The sequence below is a fragment of the Triticum urartu genome, chromosome 4 (genome assembly GCF_003073215.2).
Source record: "Triticum urartu cultivar G1812 chromosome 4, Tu2.1, whole genome shotgun sequence".
Classification (NCBI taxonomy): domain Eukaryota; kingdom Viridiplantae; phylum Streptophyta; class Magnoliopsida; order Poales; family Poaceae; genus Triticum; species Triticum urartu.
Window position 1 is genome coordinate 14,737,344 of NC_053025.1, and position 15,760 is coordinate 14,753,103.

At 45.7% G+C, this 15,760-nt stretch overlaps 1 protein-coding gene across 1 annotated transcript; it reads right to left on the reverse strand.

The window, feature by feature from the left end:
• Positions 1–6,306: 6,306 nt before the first annotated feature.
• Positions 6,307–9,634, reverse strand: LOC125554524 (WAT1-related protein At5g64700-like). Its single transcript, XM_048718053.1, has 7 exons — positions 9,447–9,634; positions 7,866–7,928; positions 7,559–7,675; positions 7,208–7,454; positions 6,944–7,102; positions 6,699–6,850; positions 6,307–6,604 (listed from the first exon to the last, which is right to left on the reverse strand). Exons 1-7 carry the CDS (start codon positions 9,632–9,634, stop codon positions 6,424–6,426), a joined length of 1,107 nt encoding a protein of 368 aa, XP_048574010.1. The 3' UTR covers positions 6,307–6,423.
• Positions 9,635–15,760: the final 6,126 nt, after the last annotated feature.

Genomic DNA, 15,760 nt, shown 5'->3' on the forward strand with positions numbered 1-15,760 from the left:
TAGTAATAATCCTGAATGGCTCATGACCTGACAATGAGCCTGCACTAATACAGATGCATTTTCATGTTAAAATGAGTAAAAATCTTTACCCCTGTTATTCCTCTAAAGTTGACAGCAACCAACCATATCTCGGGTCAGCATGAACTAGCTATTCAGTCAAAATTCTGATGCAAGCAAACATTTTGTTTGTGTCATGGCAAATCAACACTGAGTTTCAGTCTCTTGAAACATAATTCCACCAAACTTGTTGTGTATCTGTTCCGTTGTGTTTGTGGGTGTTCTGTCAAAGTAATTTTCTTCTCTGTGTGCATATAGCTTAGTTAGCCGCTGCAGTGTTGCTAGTGGGTTTAGCTACTGTACTGCTCAGGCTTATCTGAATATAGACTTATTATTACTTAATAGTGGGTGTTCAAAAACCATTGTAAGTTTCAATGCTACTGCTTCTCATGATCAAAATACAAGACATGCTGATAACCAGCTTGAACATGTTTGCTTAATTGCAATTGAAAATATAATTCAGGTGGGGCAAAATTAAAAAAATCAGGTGGGGCGGCTTGCCCCCTAGTGATTCATCAAAAAAAATAACAGGAGGGGATCCCTAACTACAAGCATGCTGATAACTAAAATCAAGTAGAAAATTAACTATACTACACAAGGCATAAGGTATACCTAACCAAGATCTATAAATAACAGGGGGGAAATAAATAAAAAAAACAAAAGAGAATAAGTGATTAATAACACATACCTGAAGCCTCACCGAGTGCACCTCCAAGAAAGCAGAGAAAACCCTAACACTCACACCACCTCAAAATCAAAATCCCTACAAAAGATCTCAAAATCAACAAACAAAACTCAAAATAGATGGCTATATCTAACCCTAGTTGAGTGCCCACAACATGAACTACAGAAGAAAGAGGAACTGGAAAGACTAACATGTTGAAACAAAAGCATCTAGGCATCCAAAGAAGATTCAAACTACATACAATTCGTAAACATTTGCCCCTTGCAAGCATTATCACAAACACCTACCAAGCAAAAATCCTTTCACATGTAGTGGACTCAAACATCTACGGCAGGAGCTCATCCAGTGCAGAAATCAGGGGGGAATTTTGAGCGGCCAGAGGATGCAATAGGAAGGAGGGAGGGGGGAGGGAGGAAGAAGGAAGGGTGGTGGCTACCTGCCTATGGACCGGTCGCCGGCGTAGCTCCGGGCGGCGGCGTTGCTGGGCGGGGGCGGCTGCTCCGGGGACGGGGAGGGAGGCGCTGCGGTGCCGGAGGCGGGGCCGCGGAGGCTGGGCACGTGTGGCTGCCCGGCTCATACAGCGCTGGTGTCTCCCCGCGGCCAGCAACCGATGTGCAGAGGTGGTTGTCCGGGACGGGGCGACGACGACGAGGCTTTCTGGGCTCTGGGGGAGAGGAGAGGGCAGAGAGGGCGAGGGGAAGCGCGAGGGGGCAAGTGGGGAGGGGGGCCCGAGGAGGTAGGGCGGCGGCGGTGGAGCGGGCGCGGGCGAACGGCGGCGAGGGTTGTCGGGTTAGGTGTGGGGCGAGGTGGATCTGGCGAGGAAGGGAGAGAGGCCAGAGGGAGAGGGGAGCAAGTGGAGTGGGGGGAGGGTTAGCAATGGCACACCTTTTAGGGGTGCGCCATAAACATACGTATACCAATGGCGCACCTTCTAGGGGTGCGCCATAAGCACCGTGATAGCAATGGCACACCTTCCCCTAGTGCGTCATTACTAACTTTTTTTGGATTTTTAGTTGCATGTAATAATTTTTTAGAAAATGACCATAAATTTTAAAATGTTACGATATAAGTAGTTATTACTAATTTTCAAATACTTGCGTTGCAAAACATTTGTGAGTTGGTAAAACATTTATGAATATGAAAAAATATCATCAAATTTGAAAAAATATTCATGAATTCAAAAAGTGCCCATGAAATTTAAAAATATTCATGAGTTTAAAGAATATTAACAAATTCAATACTTTTTGTGAGTTAGAAAAATGTTTGCATTTTCAAAAAATGTTTGCAAATTTAAGCAGGAAAAGGAACACTGAAAAATAAAATACCAGAATAAACATAAACAAAAATTTGTATATCAATGGCGCACCTTCTCCTGGTGCGCCATTACTATTTTTTTTATTTTACCAGAATAAACATAAATAAAAACAATTAAAATACCAGAAGAAAACATTAATCCCCACTGTTTTGAACAAAAGAGGTTACTGGATATAGGACTAGAACAGAAGAAATGCCATTTCAATATGTCAAAATACAATCGAGAAATGAAGACTACAATTTAAATCATTGTGCAAAGATTTAGAATTAGATTGATGACATGGTTGAAATCAAGTGATACATGTAATAATTTAGTTGCATGCAATAATTGAGCTTGCCATTGACACACACACACACGCGCGGTCGACACGTCGTGATTCGATCTTAGCTATCTTTTCACAATATTCTTGCCCTTGTTTTTCGCAAATGGAGTTCTTCTCTTGAACGGACGTCCTTTAGGTAGGGTGGTCCTGCTTCTTCTTGTGGTGTATGATACTTCATAGTCGTCGTCATGTTCCATCTTCGGGTCGCCGTACTTGTCGAAGTCTTGCTCATTGGCGACTCCATCCATTCCGATGATCTTCCTTTTGCCTCTCCTCACGACAACACGACTGGGCTTTGACGGGTCGGTAATGAAGAAAGCATTGGTCCACTTGGGAAGCCAGTACCCATGGCTCATTTTTCGCAGTGACGTTTGCGCCCGTGGTCTTGGATTTGGCTTCGGGTATAACCATGATGGTGAAATACCGGTCTTATTTTAGGACGCTCTTGGCCCATCTGACACGGAACATCGGGGCCTTCTCTCCAGCGTAGCTCAGCGTCTTCGGGATTCGGGTTCACCATCGAACAGATCCTTTGCGTTTTCTCCATGAGTCATCGTCGCGAAGCCACCTTCGGTGTCCCATGAACACGGTTTTCGAAGACCCGGGATCTCTATCTAGCTGGCGATACGTTGTGTCATCCATGCACCTGACGCATGCACAAAATCCGTGGACCACCTGCCCCGCGACATATCCGTAACCGAGATAGTCGTGGACCGTCGTGAGCAGTGCGGCTCTCATAGGGAAATATTCTTTCTCTGTGGCGTCCCACGTATTGGCTGGCATTTTCCACAGCGTGTTTAGCTCCTCTTTTAGCAGCACCGGATACAGATTGATGTCGTTCCCTGGTTGTTTCGGCCCTTTAATTAGCATACTCATGTGAATGTACTTCCTCTTCATGCACAACCAGGGGGAAGGTTGTATATCCACACAAACACAAGTCAGGTGCTGTGTGTGCTTCTCTGGCTGCCAAATGGATTGACTTCATCGGTGCTCGCGCCCAACATGATGTTCCTTGGATCGTCCCCAAATTCTGGGTGTTCGAAATTCAACGCTTGCCACTGGCTCGCATCCTTAGGGTGACTTAGCATCTTGTCTTTTTTATTTATCTCTGGATCATTTCCGTCATCTTCTCGCTTCTTCTCCTCCCTATCCACGTGCCAACGCAGGAGCTTTGCTACCTTAGGGTCCGCGAAATACCGCTGCAGACGAGGAGTGATCGGAAAGTACCACATCACTTTTCGAGGAGCTTTTTTCCTCTTCTTGTATCGAGTGACGCCGCACACCGGACATATGGTAGACTCCGCGTGCTCGTCCCGATAAATGATGCAATTGTTCATGCACACATGGTATTTCACGTGCGGTAAATCCAGAGGACACATGATTTTCTTCGCCTCCTCGAAACTGGTCGGGCACTTGTTCCCCTTGGGAAGACGTTCGTGCCAGAATGACATGTTCTCGTCGAAGCATGCGTCGGTCATTTTGTGTTTTACCTTCATCTCCAGAGCCATGAGCGTTACTTTCAGGCGGGTATCCTCGGGCCTGCATCCTTCATACAATAGAGTAACCGCGTCTATCTCCAGTTGATCCAGCTTGGCTTTCTCTCGGGCGGCAGCTCTTGCGTTATCCGTCTGCTTGAGAAGCAACTCTTGAATATGAGGGTCATGCACCCAGCCCATCGATGGTCCATCATCGTCTGCTCCGGCATCTTCATCTTCATGATCATGCCCTTCGTCTTGATCTTCCTCATCATCATGTTCGGCATCTTCTACATGATGACTGTGTACTGCATCTACTTCGTGATCATGTCCTGGAGATTCTTCGTCTTCTCGCCCGCCCTCGCCGCGATTGTCTTGCTGCCCTTCCTCATTTCTTGACCGTCCCCCATGGACGACTTCACAATCATCTTCATCACCTTGCCACCGATAGCCATCCATGAAACCACGCAAGAGCAGGTGGTCCCGCACCTGTACGGAATCCAGGTCCATAAGGCTCTTCAGCTTGCATCTTCGACACAAACATCTTATCACCGTCTCGTTCTTTTGAAGCATCTCGGCCTTCGCGGAGCTCAAAAACCGAAGGCATCGTGCGGACCATGGTCGCCTGCGGGGTAGAGCAAAATGGTATTTTAGAACCAAAAAAAAAATTGGCATGACTTTGCCTAAAAATAGGACAAAAAAGAATGCATAGTGCCAAATTCTTGCCGAAACGGAAATGAATCAACATTCCAGCAAAATATTGGCAACTATCGCATTTCAAATACCGGTACCTGCAAACACAAACATATGCAACACCACAAACATACATAGATCTAGGCCATAAAAAGTGTGTACGTTGTTGGAGGGAAAAAAGTAGATCTAGAACATAAAGAAAGCTTTTCCTTTACTTACATATCAAAAAAGGAAATTTAACCATTTAATTTGGGTGAATCTATGGTGCAAATGAGGTGAGGAGGAGGCAGTCGAGACCAAGCTTGGTAGAGGTGGAGAGAATGAAGTGGGAAAAGTGAGTGTGGTAGGTGGCTGTCCAAAATATCTAGCTGCTCCCAGGTTACCAATGGCGCACCACCTAAGAATGCGCCATTAGTAACCAGGGTTACTAATGGCGCACCTGGTGTGTGGTGCGCCATTACTAGTTTTGAAAAAAAGATAAAAAAAGTTGTTATCTTTTTTTCAAAACTAGTAATGACGCACCACACACCAGGTGCGCCATTAGTAATGTGGCCAATAATGGCGTACCTGTATCAGGTGCGCCACTGCTATATAACAGTGACGCACCACCATCATGGTGCGCCACTAGTAGAGATATTGGGGATACGCCTTTTTCTAGTAGTGATATGATTCAAGTAGAGAAAGTATGTTAGCTCATGCCTCTCCCTCATATAAATTGCAAGAATGATTACCGGTACTTGTTATCGATTGCCTAGAGACAAATGACTTTCTTGTTGACAAAAGCTATCCACTTTTATTACCTTGCAATTTATTCGTAGTTTTATTCTCGCAAAGTACCTCTAGTTTCATACTCGTTTTAGGTAAAGCAAACGTTAACTGTGCGTAGAGTTATATAGGTGGTCGATAGAACTTGAGAGAATATTTGTTCTACCTTTAGCTCCTCGTTGGGTTCGACACTCTTATTTATCAAAGAAGGCTACAAACGATCCCCTATACTTGTGGGTTATCAGCGAGCGCCATACTTGCCTCTAGCCGACCCAGAAAACTGACGATGCCACCAAGAGGAGCCTCCGTCAGCACCGTTTGGTGGTAGGGGGCTGCCACCACTACACGGTGATAGGAACCGGCGGCAATGACATTCAAGAAGCATGAGAGACGAGGTGTTTGGGTGGCAGCGGTGGTGGCGGTCACCCGGGGTGCAGCATTGGTGTGTGTGTGTGTGGGGGGGGGGGGGTTGTTGTTAGGTAATGGCCCACTGGTCACTAGTCTATTATTTAAGATGTTTTCATTCCAGTGATATTTCTATGTATCATAAATTCATAATGTTTGAAGTGCGTATATGATCATATTACATTTGATTGTATAATATTAATGTCGACAAACCACATACTCCCTTCATTCCATAATGTAGTGTGTATTTGATTTTGCAAAATTCAAACATTTCTATGTTTGACCAAGATTATAGAATAAACCACCGACCTATAAAATACTAAACAAATCAAATATAGAAGTACACTTCATGATGAGTGTAGTGATACTAAATTTGAAATTTGGATGTCAATATTTTCTTCAATAAACATGGTCAGACATAGACATGCTTGACTTTCTAAAAACCTAATATGGACTACATTGTGGAATGGAGGGACTATGTAAAAGAAAATCACACACTTAGACAATATAGACTGACGGGGGCTGAAATTCTCCGCGAAAAAACAAAAACAAATAAAATGGAAACATAATAATGGATTAAATGCTCATTGAACAAATACAGGATGTTGAATTCTGAAGATGTCCAAATCTTAATCCATAGCCTCGATAGTTCTAATGTAAATGACCGCACATTTACACCATCTTTGGTCAGGATGATGAACACACCCTATGCTATTTCATCGCCGCGATGACGCACCTCCAACACTGGCTCACCATGCTCACCACCGTCTCCAGGGTCTTCATTCTCACCGGCGTTCTTCGTTAGCGATATAGCTTCCTGCAACTCCTTCCCTTTCCCCCACAGAAATGCGTATAGCCCCACAATGACCAACACCGTCCCTATCATGCTGTTGATGATATCATGGAAACTGAGATTTGACATACATATCTGGACTGACTAAACTGATAAGGTTTATCCTCCTGGTCGAGAAACTAGCTCACCTGCCTAAGAAGATGCTGGTGCCAAGCAGTGTCGAGTCCATGATCACCGTCGCTACCATCGCGAGGGAATTAAACATGGAGGGGTAGATGGGCCCACGGCGCTTCACCGCCCACGACATGAGGACCAATGCAACACCGGTGTTGAATACCCCCTTGGAAGTGAAACGCAAATTAAGCATCGACATGATTTCATGTTTTGCTGGTGAGACGTGCGAGAGATGACAGACAGGAAGCCAATGTCTTACCGAGTAGACAATGGTTAGGAGCTGCAGGTCCCACTTGAGCCTCCATGCGGACGTGTGAGGGTCGATGAGGATGCCGATGACGAATGCTTGCAGGCTTCCCGACAGACACGTCAGCGTCGCCACCCAGTACCTAGATGGGAATACCTTGGCAAGCTTAACCTGTAGATGCAATTGCAAAAATGTTGAAGTGAAGCAATTGCAAATGTTGAAGTGAAGCAATTGCCAAAATGTACTATTGCCAGATTATTCCAAGGTCAGTAGCACCTGTATGATGAACCAGAAGGCATATCCGAGGCAGCTACCGCAAAGGAACAATGTGCCGATGACCATGTTGTGGTGAGCTGCCGGAGCTGCGGCCGCCTGAGTATGGGACCTCAGCAGGTGGGTCGGCCAAGGATGGTGCAACATCTTGCCCTTGTAGAGGCTGACCACCATTGTTCCCCCGACACAGGTCACGATGCCCAAGAACTTCATCTTTCCATGCCACTTCCTGAATACCAACTTCTCTGCCCTGGAGAACCAGAGAGGCCCGGGGAGCTCGTCAACGATGCAACGTAGCTAATTACTGTTACGTTGCGCACGTGAAGATTTGTTCATGCATGTCGGGACGAGTACCGGAGTAGGATGGCAACCACGGAGGTGACGATGGGGATGAGGTTGAGGAAGACGACGGAGTAGGTGGCGTTGGTGCCGCGCAGTCCATAGTAGTACAGCCCCATTGCCAGGATAACCCTGTGTATGTCAGCAGAAAAATGGTCAAGGGAATAGAGTCCAAAGTGTATCTTGGGTGGACAGTACGCACGAGTGGCACATTTGAGTGTACAACGGCGCCATCTGCATGCCTCGTATCCTCAACGTATCTGCTCACACCGATCTTACTAAAAAAAGTAGCGTAGTGAGTAAGTTGGCAGATTGTACTAACCCGGATGTGGCATTCATGGAAATCCAGCCCCACTCTATGAGGTTTGGGATTTTCGCTTTTTTCCTGTGAGATAAGGTGATGTCAGTCAGGAAATGACAAATTAGCAACAGCACTGCCACTGTGCCAGCAAGTAATCACCGGGAACGTTGAGTGAAAAATGGTGTATTGAAATGACAAGGCGTGAAGCATTGGTGCAAACTAGCTAGAACATCTTAGCTGGCTCTCATATAAAAATAAGTTATATACATGTGGGATTGTGGAGAAAAGCATTTCTCCCATGCACGGGAGGTTCTGTGCATGGGAGGGCCGTTCATTTTTCTCGGAGATTCGATGTTGCGCATTAATGCTCTTTGTAGTTTGTCAGATCTTCCTCTGACCACATGCAAGCCTATGCTTCACCATCCCATGCTTTGTTATTTTATTTCCATGTTTAAAACTATTTTATCTTTTAAACCAAAAGTACAATTTATGACCCGTTTACATATTTATGTTTATGACGAGGAGAACTTCAAAACTATACCACTTTTGAATGTGTTTCAGCATGTTCTAAAAATAATCAAATTTTAAACACATTGAAACACTATTAAAAGTACACAAAACTATGAGATACTTTGTCAAACACTATCAAAGTTCAAAGATTTGTTTGAATAACTCATTGTTGAATTTTTGCATCAAATTAATAAATTTGTATGAAACAAGTTTGGAGCATGGTAGTTTACTTGTAAAAAATATTTCCTAAAAATATATTCAATATTGGTCTTGCTTGAAAGATCTTGTTAGAAAAAACACAATTATGCAAACAGAATGTAAATCAAACTTTTATTTCAACATACAGTATGCATCTATTTTTTTGGATGAAACTTGGTGAGTAATAACATGTGAATGTATGCTAGATGAGAGAGAAAATCTTATAGGTGATGTCAGTGGTCCCATATAGTAATAAACAAGGCGGTGAATGCATGCACGGGAGGTCCCGTGGATGGTAGCAAATCCTCTCTCGTGGGATTGTGTTTTTTTTTCTTTTCGTTTTTGCAGTCCAAAGTCAAACTTTAAAGAACTGAAGTAGTAGTAACTTGGAGTAATTTGTTCTTATTTTACTTTCCCTCTTTCTTTTTCAGGACATAGGCTACAATCCCTCGGCCACAAAGCTACTGTCTGGCTTTCGATGTTGAAGGATAGATAAGTGGATCACACCGTCTTACATACACATTGTTGTGTCATGGCGACCATGCAGCTAGCGAACTATGCAAGCATTGTAGCAGGTCTTATTATCATTCCCGCAAAAAAAAAGCAGGTCTTATTATCAGAAATTTTTAGTGGTGCTCTCTCCGATGGCCAGCCTCTCTTATGTCTTATAATGTTCATCCATTAATTGCACGATTGGAAATTAATTTTTCTTTTCTTTTTGAGAAAGGAAACTAATAATTATTCTACAAAACAAAACTAGCCGACCGAAGCAGAAAATAATGAGGAGAATAAACAAGTTATGTTATTGCTTTTGTGCGTGACAGAACCATTTGTTACCTCTAAGAATTAGCTAGAGAACCAAAGAGGGGATGTCGATGATGTGCAGGAACAAACCTCTCGAAGACGAAGGTGAGGGGCGCGATGACGGCGGCGCCGATGAGGTTCCGGTAGGCGAGGAGGACGAAGGGCCGCATGCCGGTGTTGAGGGCGAGCTTGGAGAGAAGCACTAGCAAGATCGAGAAGAGCTGCACCAGCACCATGCTCGCCGGCAGCATGACGCTCTCCATCGCGAACATGGCCATGGCTTCGTCGCTGGCAGGCCTCCCGTCCTATGCTTGACCCAAGCGCCGCCGTAAGAGAGTGACCAGACCACTGGCCAGGCAGCGGCAGAGGTTTATATCAAGTTTGGTTTTATGGGTGAGCCGGGAGTGTTAATGTTATGCGTCACTTTCCTTTTGTACTGTAGCATGCATGCCACACGTGCCGTACGTTGTGGTCCGTTTCGGTGCCTCCCACGTCAACCCATATCCATAATCGGAGTAGCTATTTGGTCCATGCATTTTGAGCACATTATTTCCACTTCTAGCATATCTCTATATCTATATTATATCTATATATCTATATCCATATATCTTTATCTCTATTATATATATATTATATTACTTTAAAAATAATGTAAGGTTTCATGTTTCACTTTTATTCCCATCACCTCTTTGTCCAACCTTATCCGTATCATAATCAATCACCTTAATTTATCGAAAAAACTAACGCCCACACGTGTGGCATATTGCACATCGCCCAAACGTCTCCTTTACCATCCATTTTACCACATGTGAAAAGATGACATCAGCAGGAATCTTTTTAGTTTTGGGCTTAAAAATGTTTTATCTTCTAATTAAAAAATCGAATTAAAAATCCGTTTTCACCATTAAATCTGTCTCGATGAGATCTTCAAAACTAGACCCCATGTTGATATGTTTTGATAAATTTTTTTCCCAGAAGTTGCCATGATGTTTACACGGTAGTTGCCATAATGCTTAAACTAAAGTTGCAATGTGGCAATTTCAGTTTGTAGAGCATGTCAATTTTAGTATTTGATGATGGCAACTGCAGTACTTTGACCATGAAAAATATTCTTTGTATAAACCATGGCAATTTTAAGTGCATGTATCATGGCAATATTAGTTTATGGTTCATGGCAAGTCTAGTTTCTTAATTTTCTGTTTTATATATGTCAAAATTTACTTTTAAATGTAGAAGAAAATAGTTGAAATATATCATGGCAACTTCAGTGTAAACACCATGGCAATTCATGTGCAATAGACATGGCAACTTTTAACCGAAAAAAATCGTCGAAATATATTGATATGAGATCTATTTTCGAAGATCTCATCACAAGAGATTTAATGGTGAAAACGGATCTTCAATCGGTTTTTTTATTTAAGAGATAAAACATTTTAAAAACAGAAAATCCAAAAAGATTTCCACATGCATGCATGCGATGACGTGGCACAGTTTATGTACTATAGGGTGTGTGGGCCGGTTTCGCTCCCATCACACGTGTGGGCGTTAGCGTTGTCCTAATTTATTTATCTTCTGAACCAATTTCATTTTAATTTACTTACCAAACTTCGTATTTAACTATAAAGTACTTAAAGAATCACGGACATGATTTGATAAACATTTCTTTACGCCATTGCATTAATATGGTCATGTAAATCACTAGAATATTTTTATCCCGTTGCAACGCATATGCATTGTCCTAGTCAATCAAATAATCATTACTAGTATAATACATTATATTGTATTCACCTGGAAAACATAATCAAATCTTTGATATCGAATCAATGTCGATTGGTTTTTGAGATAGTGAATCGCCCATACCAATTAAAATTAACATTTTTTCTCATTTTAGGGCTCATCGGATGCTATTTCTCGACAAAAATTTGCAAGCCACTACTAGGAAAAGGCCTACTAATGGCGCACCAGTTTTGCCTAATAATGGCGCATCACTGGTGTGCCATTAGTATCACGCTACTAGTATTTATTACTAATGGCGCACCGCTAGTATGCTTCCCAGGGGCCATATTTAATCATGTGCTTTGGCACACTAATGGCGCACTGCGGATGAATGCGCCATTAGTATACTTGGCATACTAATGGCGCACTGTTTGGTGATGCGCCATTAGTATACTTTGGCATACTAATGGCGCACTCTGTAGTGATGCGCCATTAGTATGAATATTAGGTTTTTTTTACTTTTCTGATTTTTGCACAGGTTACAAAATATATTATTTGACAGAATATAGATAGTAGCACACAGCAACAGCAGATTCATCGAATACAATAGAAGATTAGTCTCCGAATACAATTCATCATATTAGTCTCCGAATTCAAAAGACCGAACAAAGATAAAATATTTCAAGCCTCGAGACCGCGAGTATCGAGTTTGTCTTCACATTACAAGTCGATATCGATCATATAAACTACCATCACATAGAAGAGAGCTGCGGTCATCACGATGAGCATCATCGCGATGAAACTGGTCTTCATCCGGTTCCTCCAACGCTCCCTCCTCTCTCCCGCTAGATAGCGGGTGTATCTAGATTCCGCCTCCGCCCTAGTGGTGTACCCTTTATAACTGTTACCGCTGAAACGATGAACCTGTCTCCGACACTCCTCCCAGTCGTCGTAGACACCGGGAACCTTACCCTTGTACACGACATACGACGGCACCTCTATGCACAAGCCAAACAACAGACAATACATACATAAGCAATATATAAGTATGCAACAAAAGGATCGGAAGAGAAAAGCAAGACATTAATAGCACGATTCATGGTCCTACTAATAAATAGCATCGATTACATCTAAGTTGAACGACTATCCAAACCAAAGAGACATACAATTCATTAAAGTTTAATTACAACATGAGCCAATCAATGTTTCAGAACTACACATCACTACTTTCGACTCGAATCATGGACAGGAGCGTGGATGAAGCCGCCGTCTATCGTGATGGTCATGAAATCGCGGGCGTTGTCAGCCTGCATTTGTAGCATTCTGTCTATCTCAATGTTGGACGGTTGATATCTGAGGAAGAACTGCCCCGAGGTATGAAGGACATCTTGATGGATGATGTCCGCAAACTCCGACTGGATGCGAAAGAATTCTTGTCTGATGTCCGCGTCCTGGATTGCTGACAAGCTCGCGACCCAATCTTTGAGATTATTTGGTAGCAGAAGGTGATGATGGTCCCTTACGATCGCCCGCATGTGATGGAGGGCGTAGTAGGCATCCTTCTGACCGCCAGGCGGCTGCTTGACGTAGCAGAACGTCGTATTGTGGGCGAACACGTGCTTGCCGTACTTACGAACTGCCCTGGTGAAGGTGCCTCCAGATTTGGCGTAGCCGGGGAGAACATCATCAAGAACTTTCTTAATATTTACGTAGTCTATCTTGGAGTTACGGTTCAGGTCGAAATACGTGGCCATGGAATATTTTGGGCTTAAGAGGATGAGTGTGCAATGTGTGTCACTGCACAGAACACGGAATGTTATAAAAAAAAGAACGATCGAAATCTAAGAAATCATATGTTACGGGGCGGTTAAGGGATGACTTACTCGGGAAAGTAAGCCACAAGGAAGTTATCCTTGTCTGGGTTTGCCAGAATGACGTCTTCGAGGTGTGAACTCGCGACTTTGCGGTCCCCAGCGCTGCTCAAGAGCTTGGCACGCATGTAGAAGGGGTCGACGATCACGATGTCCGGGGTCTTGTCTCTAATGATCCGCATCTCCATACTCAGCGAAAACAGCCGAACGAAGGTGTAGTGCAGCGGATGAAGGTTAAACATAGCAAAGATGTCATCAAACCGCAGGACGATCGTACCCCCGATGTCGCCATCCACAAAGCCCTTGCCCTCTGGCACCTTGGCCACGAAAACCGGGTATGGCACATCATTCTCTCTGAGACGCCGCTTCTCCAAAGAAAGAACACTGTCGTGCAGACTTCGCTTAGCACCGGTTGCAGCATTGAGTATATTTGTCGGTAGCATCGCCCTACCCGCCACATGCACCCTCCTCGAGATATCCTTAGGTGAAGGTGGCCCGTCCTTAGCACGGATCGTACTCGGTGCCGGCTGGCTCGCACCGGCGGCCTTTTTAGTTGGCCGTTTCCGGCCCTTCTTCTTGATCTGCTGTAATGGGACCGAGTTCTGCTCACAGACCGCCTTCTTGAGCGTGTTGGGGCTGATAATATTTGGCACCTCCGCTATCTGAGGCTCGGTGAAGGCGGCAGCTGGAGGCGTCTCCTGAGAACTGAACGCCAGACGACGCCTGTTGCAATTGGGTTTCTCCACCGTACCAGCTAGATCGCGGTCATCTTGTTTGGGTTCTTGAGAAGGAGGCCCGCAGAACTCGTCACCGTACCCATGTTCGGCAAAGTACTTATCGACGTTGGTAAATGTACCATCATCGTTGTCATCGTCGTCCGGATCCTGTGCCATAGGGATGTCCGGCATGTCCGGTAGTGTTGCGGCGTTCTTGCCATGGCTTGGCGCCGGCATGACTGGTGGTCTTGTCTGTGGGGTGGTGTCCCCCGCCCCCAAACGAATCTGGCTCTTCGGCCAAAGCAGGGCCAGCTTAGGTAGGCGCTGAGGGTCATCTCATCTTCTTCGTCGGCCCCAGCGGGTCGAATCGGAGGTAACAGCTCGTCGCAGCCTGGCAGCACCCGAACCACTTCAACCCTATACATTGTGGGTGGCATCGGATTACCGTGGAACACGGGGTTGCCCGGTTGAATGATTCTGCCCTTGGCGACATCGACCAACTCGCCGCCCACGAAGTGCAGGAGAGTGCAAGGAACGTTGGCGGCGCCCTGCGAAAACCTGTAGGGCATCAGGGATGCCCAGTCAAATGCAAGGAGATGAAGTCCTCGGCCGAGAGGCTTAGTTACCGTGACGCCGTCGAGCTCGGCTAATGTCAAGGCACCGCCAACGGCGGGCGTGCAACTGACGGAGGGGCCGCTTGCTGGCGAGGTGCTGGCCGGCGTACACCCGGGTGTATTAAGCTCCAATGCCGGCGTCGGAGACACCAATACCGCCGCTGCCGGAGACACCAATGGCGCCGCCGCCGTAGACACCAATACCGCCGCCGCCGGAGACACCAATGGCGCCGCCTGCGCGTTGTGTGAGTTGCTGGCCGTGAAGCTGGGAATCGGGGGCGGCCCCTGTTGGCCACCCGCAATCCACGTCGTTATCCCATGAATCAAGGTAGGCATAATGCCGGTAAGTGTCGATCCCAGTTGTTGTTGCACTTGCTCTTGGACCATCACCGGAATCCGCGCCACTTGCGCCTTGAGTGCTTCAACCTCGCGCGACTGGCTTTCCGAGCTGGTCTTTTTCTCCTTTCGCCCACCAGCGCCATAGTATGACGACCATTTTGTGGACAAGCCTTTGCCGGCCACACGACCAGCTGACGTCGGCTTATTGAGCTTATCCCTGTTTTTCATTACGTTCAATGCCCTATTCAAAGGGGTGTCGAAAGGGGAGCTCTGAGACGACCCCGCGCTACTGCTTTCTTTGTCCCGCGGAAGGAACGTGAACCATTTAGAAATATTGGGGATTAATTAGAATGCAACCATATGGAGCTAATTACGCGGGGGTGTATTCCTTACCAGAACAAGCTCAAGCTCCTTGGTCTTCGGATCCGTGGTAAGCTCCTTTGTTACCGGGTCCTCCTTGTACCGGGCCCTGAGAAAGTTCCTGGTCTGCTTGTCACTGTATTTCTCGAAGCAGGGCGGTAGGCCTTGCTCGGCACGCTCCGCGTCCTCCTTGTCCCATACAGGCTCCGCCACTCTGTAACCGCCGGGACCGAGTTGGTGGACCCCTATGTTCAACTGCCGCATTTCTTTCCCCCACTTACTTGATTCGGAGGTTGCGGGGCTCTCGCACTTGATCTTGAACTCCTTGTAGTCATCTTCGCTCATCAAAGGATATTTCGCCTTGATCTTCTCATAACTATCACCTTTGTCAATCATTGCCTTCACCGTGCTTTTCCAAGTAGATAGGGCCGTGCTCATCGTCGTGAGGGCGGCACCGTTCACTTTATTACCCGAGAGGCGTGTGTTTGCGAACTCAGCGGGGAACTTGTATCGTTCGTGCAGCTTCGTGAAGAGGAGGCTGCGCAAATTCCCTCGGTCCTTATGCCTTAGGTTCTCGGTGTTGATCGAGGCGGTGCTCCGGAGAATGCACCCGAGCTGAATCGAGTACCCCTTGACTACGTGTTTGGGCGTCGTCGGATGCCCGTCGGAGTTCACTTCAGTAAATTCCTCCCTGACGGTGCCGAGCACGTTCGGGCGCCGGTCCTTCCGTTGCCTCTTCGGTTGGCTGCCATCTGTGCGTGCGCCGCCATCATTAGTGGTGGCATCCG